A 10,239-nucleotide genomic window follows, 5' to 3' on the forward strand; every position below is an offset into this window, starting at 1 on the left:
GTATCACTGTGCTCAATTGGCCTGCCAACTCTCCTGACCTGAACCCCATAGAGAATCTGTGGGATATTGTGAAGAGAACGTTGAGAGACTCAAGACCCAACACTCTGGATGAGCTAAAGGCCGCTATCGAAGCATCCTGGGCCTCCATAAGACCTCAGCAGTGCCACAAGCTGATTGCCTCCATGCCACGCCGCATTGAAGCAGTCATTTCTGCAAAAGGATTCCCGACCAAGTATTGAGTGCATAACTGTACATGATTATTTGAAGGTTGACGTTTTTTGTATTAAAAACACTTTTCTTTTATTGGTCGGATGAAATATGCTAATTTTGTGAGATAGGAATTTTGGGTTTTCATGAGCTGTATGCCACAATCATCCGTATTAAGACAATAAAAGACCTGAAATATTTCAGTTAGTGTGCAATGAATCTAAAATATATCAATGTTAAATTTTCATCATGACATTATGGAAAATAACGAACTTTATCATAATATGCTAATTTTTTTAGAAGGACCTGTATAGTGCTGAGGCTGCTGGAGGACATAATGACCACTTTCACCCTCTTCACTACATTCTCACACTACTCTCCAATTTTGCATTGTTTGCTGTTATTTCAGCTTTTAACCTTGTTCTCTCTTTTCTCTTCCTAGAAGCTACACCTGGCCTGACTCTGTGTCTACCTGTGACACCTTTCTGGAGAGGGTCATCGTCCAAGCTTCTGCTGGCAACAACTTAATGCTCACCCTCTATCGATGATCCACATGGCCCTGTCTTTCAGTGTTTAACCCTTTCTCTCTCCTAGACATGGCTACTGACTGAGCTTCTACTGTAACTAACTCTATGTGCTCTCTTTCAGACTCTAACCTTGAAAACTGGCTCAGAGTTTATCTGTTCTTTCTTTCTAGATGAAACGACTAAAGGAGCTACATCCATTAACATTTACTTTTCCTTCCCATAGAAAGTACTCCTGGATCAGTGCTTCTTTGTTCTCTTTGTGTCTCTGCTCTGTTCTCTCAAACCCCCAGTCGGTCGTGGCAGATGGCCGCTCACACTGAGCCTGGTTCTGGTTCTGCTGGAGGTTTCTTCCTGTTAAAAGGGAGTTTTTCCTCTCCACTGTCGCTACATGCATGCTCAGTATGAGGGATTGCTGCAAAGTCAACACCAGTGACTGTCCACTGTCTCTACATGCTCATCCAGGAGGAATGAATGCTGCAAGTCACTGACTGGATGCAATCTGCTGGGTTTCCTTAGATAGAAAAGCTTTTTATCCAATTTGAATAAATAACTGAATCTGACTGAACTGTTCAATGGTTAGGATTAATCTATGTACCTGACTTTGTGAAGTTCCTTGAGACAACATATGTTGTGAATTGGCACTATATAAATAAACTGAAATGAGTTGAATTGATTTGTGCATAGCTGCAGACTCTCTCCACCTCTCTAAAGCCTGCTCCAACACCCTCTGCATGATGTTCTTTCTGCTTGGTGCGTGCATAAAGGGTAAACTAACCCAGGTTCTTCTCTGGTCCATGTCTGCACATAGAATAATAAGCAGTATGTAATTGTCACGGTTCTGTCACGGTTTACTTGATATTGGACCTCAGAATGCAGACGAGCAGGCAGCGTGATGGTAAGTGAAGAAGGTTTTAATGATAAAAAAACAAAAACTCACTCACAGCAGAAGGCAGGAACAAAACAAACGGGCAGGCAAGACAGGCATGGCATGATTAAAAAACAAGACTTGAGCATGAGAATGAAAGATGTTTCAGTATTATGACAATAAAATAAAATTTTGGTTATGCTGTAATTTGTCAGTTTTTTTTAAATACTGTGATAAAATCACATGCAATTCTACATTTTGGTAAAAAAAAATAATGTATAGGTTAAATTGGATCAGTGAATTCATCTAATTCTGTACTGATTTTTAAAAATTGATTTAAAGTATATTCCTATTTAGAGCTTTTATAAAAAATGTGGGAGAGTGGGAGACATCAAACAAACCAGATGAGTACAGCAGTGAGTCATACAAACACCTGAAGTGAAAAACGGGTAAGAAACACATGAAAAAAATGTGTAAATTAAATCATACATCTGCAGGACAGTATCAGCCAACAGGTGGCAAAGTCTGCACCAACAGGTTTATTGGATGTGATGCTTGCCCTCTATGTCACTGTAGAGAAGCCATCATCAGTTTAAGAGTACAGCTGGTCATTTGTTTATTAGCAGAAACTTCTTGAGCCAGTGTTCAGTATTTATTGTAAAGGCACTAAAATTACCCAGTCATTTTAAATATTGTGTTTAGTTTTTCTTGTGCTTTGCATAGTAACTTACATTGTGCTTCAGTATCGTATGTATTTTATTTTAAAGTAGACCTTGTAATGAATTACCACTATTTTGTGACCTTCCAACTAAAGTTGCTTGGTTACTAGGCAGCGGTTGGCAGAAATTAAGTCGTTCTTGTTTAATGTATTATATCAACACTATTATTTGCAGTGATAATGCTAATTGTTATTACTATTTATATAATCTTATTTAAAAGTTATTTCACTTTGTTAACATAAGCGATCTGATATTTAGTTGAGTTCATGTTTTCACCACAAAGATGTTGGAGCTACCAGAGGGCAAATAACTCTGGGAATAATCAAGCTGAAATGGTGGTCCCTCTGGTGGCTTTACTTTCTTCTGCAGAACTATCTCCATATATCAGAACACAACAGATCCATTAGTGCGGCTCACAGAGTTCTCCATCGGCAAATTACAAAGGAACCTGGGTTACATTTTTAGGTCTCTTGTTACATAAAATAAGCTAATACTCTGTGAGCATGTTTATTTGACTTAAAAAGTACATATAATAACAGTTGGTGATGGTTTTTATAAATGTTCTTTTCAACCCCTGACAAAACTTTGTTGAGTGCTCATAGTGTAATATCTTACATATTTGATATGTAATCAAATTTTATCCAGTATAACAAATAAAATTACTAAAAATAAAATATAATAGTTTGAAAAATGGATAAATACAGAGTTGAATGGACACATTTTAAAGAGGGAAGGGGAAGAAAAATGGGTCTGGGCTAAAGCCCCCAATCTTTGAAGACCCTAAATATGCCCCTGGGTCAGTGGTATCTCGTGGGACTGGCTCACCATCATCCTGGTCAAAGGCAGAGGCCTCTGTGGCTTCAGACTCCTCCCTCGATAGAACTACATTAAACCAAAAATGAGTATTTTCAAAATAAATACAACCACAAATTTATCATAAACAACACATCAGCAGCAAACAACATTTCAAAATAATGGAAATCTGAAGGTTATTACTGATCTGGTTAATGACTGTTTCTGTAGATATTCTGACCTGGTGATGGTTGGCTGGCTTGTGTCTAACATTCCCTCTCCTGACTGGTCCCAGGATGGGACCCATCAGGGCTGCTGATACCAGAGCAGAACTCTATTTGATTTGTGCCTGATTTGCTTCCTTTTAAAAAGAAGTCGTGTATCCTGTCTCCCTGCCTTTTCATTATCAATCATATCACTCCAAATACTACTTACACAATGTTATCAATTCCCCTCTTATTACCTAAAAACGTCATGGTGAACAGATTGTAGCTGTAAACTGAGTACTCAAACTGTCGTCGTCGTCATCGTCTTCCGCTTATCCGGGACCGGGTCGCGGGGGCAGCAGACTCAGCAGAGACGCCCAGACGTCTCTCTCCCCATACACCTCCTCCAGCTCCTCCGGGGGGAGCCCAAGGCGTTCCCAGGCCAGCCGAGAGACATAGTCCCTCCAGCGTGTCCTGGGTCGTCCCCTGGGCCTCCTCCAGGTGGGACATGCCTGGAACACCTCCCGAGGAAGGCGTCCAGGAGGCATCCGGTATAGATGCCCGAGCCACCTCAACTGGCTCCTCTCGATGTGGAGGAGCAGCGGCTCTACTCCGAGCCCTTCCCGGATGGCCGAGCTCCTCACCCTATCTCTAAGGGAGTGCCCAGCCACCCTACGGAGGAAGCTCATTTCAGCCGCTTGTATCCGGGATCTCGTTCTTTCGGTCATGACTCAAGGTTCATGGCCAAAGGTGAAGGTAGGAATGTAGGCCGACCGGTAAATCGAGAGCTTCGCTTTTCGGCTCAGCTCTCTCTTCACCACAATGGACTGGCACAGCGCCCCCATTACTGTGGCAGCCGCACCGATCCGTCTGTCGATCTCCCGCTCCATTCTTCCCTCACTTGTGAACAAGACCCCGAGATACTTAAACTCCTCCACTTGAGGCAGGAACTCCCCTCCAACCTGAAGAGGACAAGCCACCCTTTTCCGGCCGAGAACCATGGCCTCGGAATTGGAGGACCTGATCTTCATCCCAGCCGCTTCACACTCGGCTGCGAACCGCCCCAGTGCATGCTGTAGGTCTTGGCTAGAGGGGGCCAGCAGGACCACGTCATCTGCAAAAAGACGAGACGAAATCCTCTAGTCCCCAAACCAGACCCCCTCCGGCCCTTGGCTGCGCCTAGAAATCCTATCCATAAAAGTTGTGAACAGGACCGGTGACAAAGGGCAGCTTTGCCGGAACAGGTCCGAGTTAGTGCCAGCAATGCGAACCAAACTCCTGCTCCGCTTATAAAGAGACCGGATGGCCCCTAGTAAAGGGCCCCCGATTCCATACTCCTGGAGCACCCCCCACAGGGCATCACAAGGGACACAGTCGAAGTCTTTCTCCAGGTACACAAAACACATGTGGACCGGTTGGGCAAACTCCCATGAACCCTCGAGACCCCTGTAGAGGGTATAGAGCTGGTCCAGTGTTCCACGGCCGGGACGAAAACCACACTGCTCCTCCTGAAGCCGGGGTTCGACTAACGGCCGGACTCTCCTCTCCAATACCCTGGCGTAGGCCTTACCAGGGAGGCTGAGGAGTGTGATTCCCCTGTAGTTGGAACACACCCTCCGGTCACCCTTCTTATGTAGGGGGACCACCACCCCAGTCTGCCAGTCCAGAGGCACTGTCCCCATCCGCCACGCAATGTTGAAGAGGCGTGTCATCCATGACAGCCCCACAACATCCAAAGACTTCAGGTACTCAGGGCAGATCTCATCCACCCCCGAAGCCCTGCCACCGCGGAGCTTTTTAACCACCTCGGTGACTTCAGCCCGGGTGATGAAAGAGTCCAACCCTGAGTCCCCAGCCTCTGTTTCCACCAGGGAATGCATGATGGCAGGATTGAGGAGATCCTCGAAGTACTCCTTCCACCGCCCAATAATGTCCCCAGTCGAGGTCGGCAGCTCCCCACCCCCACTGTAAACAGTGTTGGCGAAGCACTGCTTCCCCCTCCTGAGGCGCCGGACGGTTTGCCAGAATCGCTTCGGGGCCAACCGGTAGTCCTGCTCCATGGCCTCACCGAACTCCTCCCAGGTCCAAGTTTTTGCTTCAGCCACTGCCTGGGCCGCGGCACGCTTGGCCCCACAGTACCCGTCAGCTGCCTCAGGAGTCCCACAAGCCAACCACAGCTGATAGGACTCCTTCTTCAGCTTGACAGCATCCCTTACTGCCGGTGTCCACCACCGGGTTCGGGGATTGCCGCCGCGACAGGCACCGCAGACCTTACGGCCGCAGCTACGGGCGGCAGCATTGACAATAGATGCGGAGAACATGGTTCACTCGGACTCTATGTCTCCAACATCCCTCGGAATCTGGTCAAAGCTCTCCCGGAGGTGAGAGTTGAATACATCCCTGGCCAAGGGGTCCGCCAGATGTTCCCAGCAGACCCTCACTATGCGCTTGGGCCTGCCAAGTCTGTCCGGCTTTCTCCTCCCCCAGCGGATCCAACTCACCACCAGGTGGTGATCAGTGGACAGCTCAGCCCTTCTCTTCACGCGAGGGTCCAAAACAAGGCCGAAGGTCTGATGATACAACAACAAAGTCGATCATTGACCTCCTGCCTGTATCCTGGTGCCAAGTGCACTGATGGACACCCTTATGTTTGAACATAGTGTTCATTATGGACAATCCGTGACTAGCACAGAAGTCCAATAACAAAACACCGCTTGGGTTCAGATCGGGGAGGCAATTCCTCCCGATCACGCCTCTCCAGGTGTCACTGTCATTTCCCACGTGGGCGTTGAAGTCCCCCAGCAGAATAATGGAGTCCCCGGGAGGAGCACTATCCAGCACCCCGACAGGGACGCCAAAAGTCCGGGTCCTCCGCACTACCACCTGGCCCGTAGGCTGAAATGATAGTCAGAGACCTCTCCCCAACCCGAAGGCGCAGGGATGCGACCCTCTCATCCACTGGGGTAAACCCCAACACTAGACGGCTGAGCTGGGGGGCGACAAGCAAATCCACCCCAGCTCGCCGCCTCTCCCCGTTGGCCACTCCAGAGTAGCAGAGAGTCCAGCCCCTCTCAAGGAGATGGGTTCCAGAGCAAACGCTGTTCGGGGAGGCGAGCCCGATTGTAGCTGTAAATTGAGTACTCAAACTGTTAGTAAGTAAGGTTTATTTGCATGGAACACCTAGGAAGTTCTGAACCTTTGAACAAAACTTTTCAGCTTCTTAACAGGGAAGCATAATCGCGTTACTTTTCACCTAACCATCAGAGCAACAATCCGCTGTCTGCTAGTTTCATTGCTTCTAAATCATTAGAGAAACACATTTACGCGCGACAACCCGTGTTAAATGAAGACATAAATGTGGAGCTGCTGTCTGTAGACGCCGGGTAACGTTAGTTTGATTTTCGAGACTAGTAGTTATTGCTGAACTACCAAACATGATCTCCTATGTAACTCAAAAGTTATTTTAAACATTGCCTTATCTGGAAACCACCGTTAAACTTACTTTGATGTTGTTTATCTGGTATGTTATCTTGGAGTCAAACAGGTTGTACTTCTTCTCCTCGCAGGTCTCATCTTCTTTAAGTGGCTCTTCTTCTTCTGGGGTTTATTGATGGTTGGCAAAAACCTGAAGTTGCGCATTGCCACCACCAGCTGGTCCTTCCCCTTGTTACACAGTGAAAATGGAGGAAGTTACATGGCACTTACTACTATAGAGAAATGACCTGGTGTTGTTACATGTTAATCATCTGGGGGGGCACCTGGGGGGCCAATCCAATTTCAGGGGAGTCCAGTGCCCCCCCGGCCCCCTCTCTAGCTCCGCCTCTGCTTTTGGACTCCGTGAGAGAAGGCGCTGTGGAAAACTGTCATGAGATAGAGCCTGTTTTCTGACGATTGTTCTGTTACCTTTATGCAGGAGCATTAAATGTGCCTTCAAGTGAGCTGCTGTCTGGCTGTTATTCCCACAAGACACAACACAGAAACAACTACGCTACACTAGCAATCTTTCTACTGGCATGTTGTCTGTCTTATTTACGGTGACTTAGCATTATTAACTGAGCATTATTCAGAGATAAGTTTAAGCTAATTTAACACTTGGCGAGCGATTTGTGGCATTACTGTGGTGGCCAGTCTTAGAGGAGAACGTCACAGTTATTTTCAGTGGCTTGCGCCGTGCAAGGGTGGTTTATTGCCGCGCCAAGCAAATCGCAAGCGGAACGCAGTGCACCATTTTGCAAGCTCCAGCGCATGCCGTGGTAAATGTTCAAGATAGTTTAACTTTGACCGCGGCGCACACAAGCACACCATCCTGTCTTAAAGGCCCCTTAGACTCTGGTAAGAGCAGAGGATACAGACTCTAGACAAGCAATAAATGGTGCACAAACGTAAATGTTATAGAGAAACACTGCTCTCTGGACATATTGATACATTCTCTCTCCTTCAATATGCCAAAATAATTCACGGTTGCCATGGCTCCTGCTGTGTTTACTGCCGGTAGCAGCTAGGGCCTTCAGCTAACCACCATTAGCAAACAGCTGAGTGCACGTCATGATGGACATTTTTTATAATTGCAAGAGACTTCAGCGAAGACTGTCCTCCCAACATTTAGTCATAATGTTTTCACTGCACTAAAATTTAATTATAATTTTCTTACATTACATTTTAAAAATGTACTTAATTTTCTTTGAGAGAGTGTAATAAACTGAATTAGTTTGTTTGATTTATCATTGTTATTATTAATATTACCTAGGTTGGATGCTTATGCAGCCGTTGAACAGTATGGACCACCATGTTGAGTACGGTCTGATGAAGGAGGGGAAAACGTAAAGGGAGCAGAATTTAAGATCATGAACAGAGGAGCTGGAAGGAACTCGCCTCACAGGCAGAGGTTTTCATAATCAGCAATAAATACAGTTACTATTGGACAAGTTTTCAAATCTTTAAGATATACATAACATGAATTAACATTGTCAATGTAATCTTTATCACAGAATAGAGAGGATGTGGAGAGATGTCTACAAGCATGCCTTAGACCTCTTCTATCAGGTGTTTACTTTGGAAAATCAGGAAATACTTGATCCAGATAGTGAAGTCCACCTTTATTCTCCACAGCACAGCTTTTTCTCACAAATCCAGCAAACTCTCGACTCTTTTAAAGATGGCTAGAAATCCCATGGTCTTAGAACTTAAAGGAATCAGTCGCTGTTGCAACTCTGAACTAGAAACAGAGCAAGGCACCCTAACCCTATGGTGGATCCTGCTGAGGTTAAAGATCCAGGATCCCCTGAGGGACACGGTCAAACATCTTCTCCAAGTCCACAAAGCACATGTAGACTGGTTGGGCGAACTCCCATGCATCCTCCAAGACCCTGCTGAGGGTGTAGAGCTGGTCCAGTGTTCCACGGCCAGGACAAAAACCACACTGCTCTTCCTAAATCCAAGGTTCAACTGTCCGATGGACCCTCTTCTCCAGAACCCCCGAATAGACCTTACCAGGGAGGCTTGGCTTAAGAGTGTGACTCTGCTGCAAAGTGGCGTTAGCCAACACAACCCTACATCATCCAGAGCCTTAAGGAACTCCCATCCACCCCCGGGCCTTACCACAGAAAAGCTTTTTAATCACCTCAGTGACCTCAGCACCAGAGATTGGAGAGCCCACCCCAAGATCTCCAGGCTCTGCTTCCTCAGTGGAAGACGTGCCGGTGGAATTGAGGGGGTCTTCGAAGTACTGAGACGCTTGATGGTGGACCAGAATCGCCTTGAAGCAGTACGGAAGTTGTTTTCCATGGCCTCTCCTCCCTCGCCCGAGTTTTTGCCTCAGCAACCACCCGAGCCACATACCACTTGGACTGCCGGTACCCATCAGCTGCTTCCGGAGTCCCACAGGCCAAAAAGACCCGATAGGAATCCTCTAAGTCAAGTCAAGTCAAGTTTATTTATATAGCGCTATTCAGCAACAAGGCCTGACAGCATCCCTCAGCGCCGGAGTCCACCAGCAGGTTCGGGGATTGCCGTAGCGACAGGCACCAACAACCTTGCGACCACAGCTCCGGTAAGCCGCCTTGGCAATGAAGGCACGGAACATGGCCCACTCGGACTCAATGTTCTCCACCTTTCTAGCTCTCCCGGAGGAGGGAGTTGAAGCTCCGCCTCAAGGGAGACTCTGCCAGGTGTTCCCAGCAGACCCTCAAGATTCATTTGGGTCTGCCAGGTCTGATCAGCATCCTCCCCCACCATTGGAGCCAGCTAACCACCAGGTAATGGTCAGTGGAAAGCTCTGCTTCCCTCTTCACCCGAGTGTCCAAGACATGTGGCTGCAGATCACTCTAAGACGTCGTCTTATTCTCGGGCTAAAAGACGTAGAGTTAACAAATTAGTGAGAGAGACAGAGCAGGAAATCTTCACTGATGATAAGTTAATTGTTGCTGCTAATTCAAGGAAAAATCGCCTCTGTTAAGGGAGCGCAGATCCTGTTGCAGCCTCTTATGAGTGCCTGCTAGATTTATCAACTACTTCAGACTTGCCAGTAAACAGACCACTACCTATCAGTGATCAGAGTGAAAATATTGACTCGCCAAGTGAGTCAGATGCACATTATGAAAGTATAGGTGAGGATGATGAAATTGAGCCTCAACATGTGTTCGTCAGTGATGAGCACAATGAAGATTTCCTCATGACAAGTTTAAAATATTGGGCAAAATCCTATTCAGTCTCTATGCTTGCACTATGATCTTTGCTGTCTATTTTGAAGATGTTTCACCCCACCCTTCCCAAAGATGGGAGAACGTTGCTTGGAACACAGAAAAATGTGCCTACTACTAATATTCAAGGGGGACAATACTATAGTTTTGGTATAGTCAAAGGGGTGCTAACACGGTTGGCATGTTTGCGTTTACTGGCAACTATGACTACTCTTAATTTACAGT

The 10,239-nt window shown here is 46.5% G+C and overlaps 1 protein-coding gene across 1 annotated transcript in view; it reads left to right on the top strand.

Annotated features, from left to right (window-relative positions):
• LOC124881011 (low affinity immunoglobulin gamma Fc region receptor II-a-like) overlaps nucleotides 1-7,037 on the top strand; it is a 38,991-nt gene extending 31,954 nt beyond the window's left edge. The window contains exon 8 of the mRNA XM_047386493.1: nucleotides 6,883-7,037. Coding sequence (XP_047242449.1) covers nucleotides 6,883-7,037 — 155 coding nt within the window. The remainder of the gene's footprint in view (nucleotides 1-6,882) is intronic.
• Nucleotides 7,038-10,239: the final 3,202 nt, after the last annotated feature.

The sequence above is a fragment of the Girardinichthys multiradiatus genome, chromosome 14 (assembly GCF_021462225.1).
Source record: "Girardinichthys multiradiatus isolate DD_20200921_A chromosome 14, DD_fGirMul_XY1, whole genome shotgun sequence".
NCBI classification, from domain to species: Eukaryota; Metazoa; Chordata; class Actinopteri; order Cyprinodontiformes; family Goodeidae; genus Girardinichthys; species Girardinichthys multiradiatus.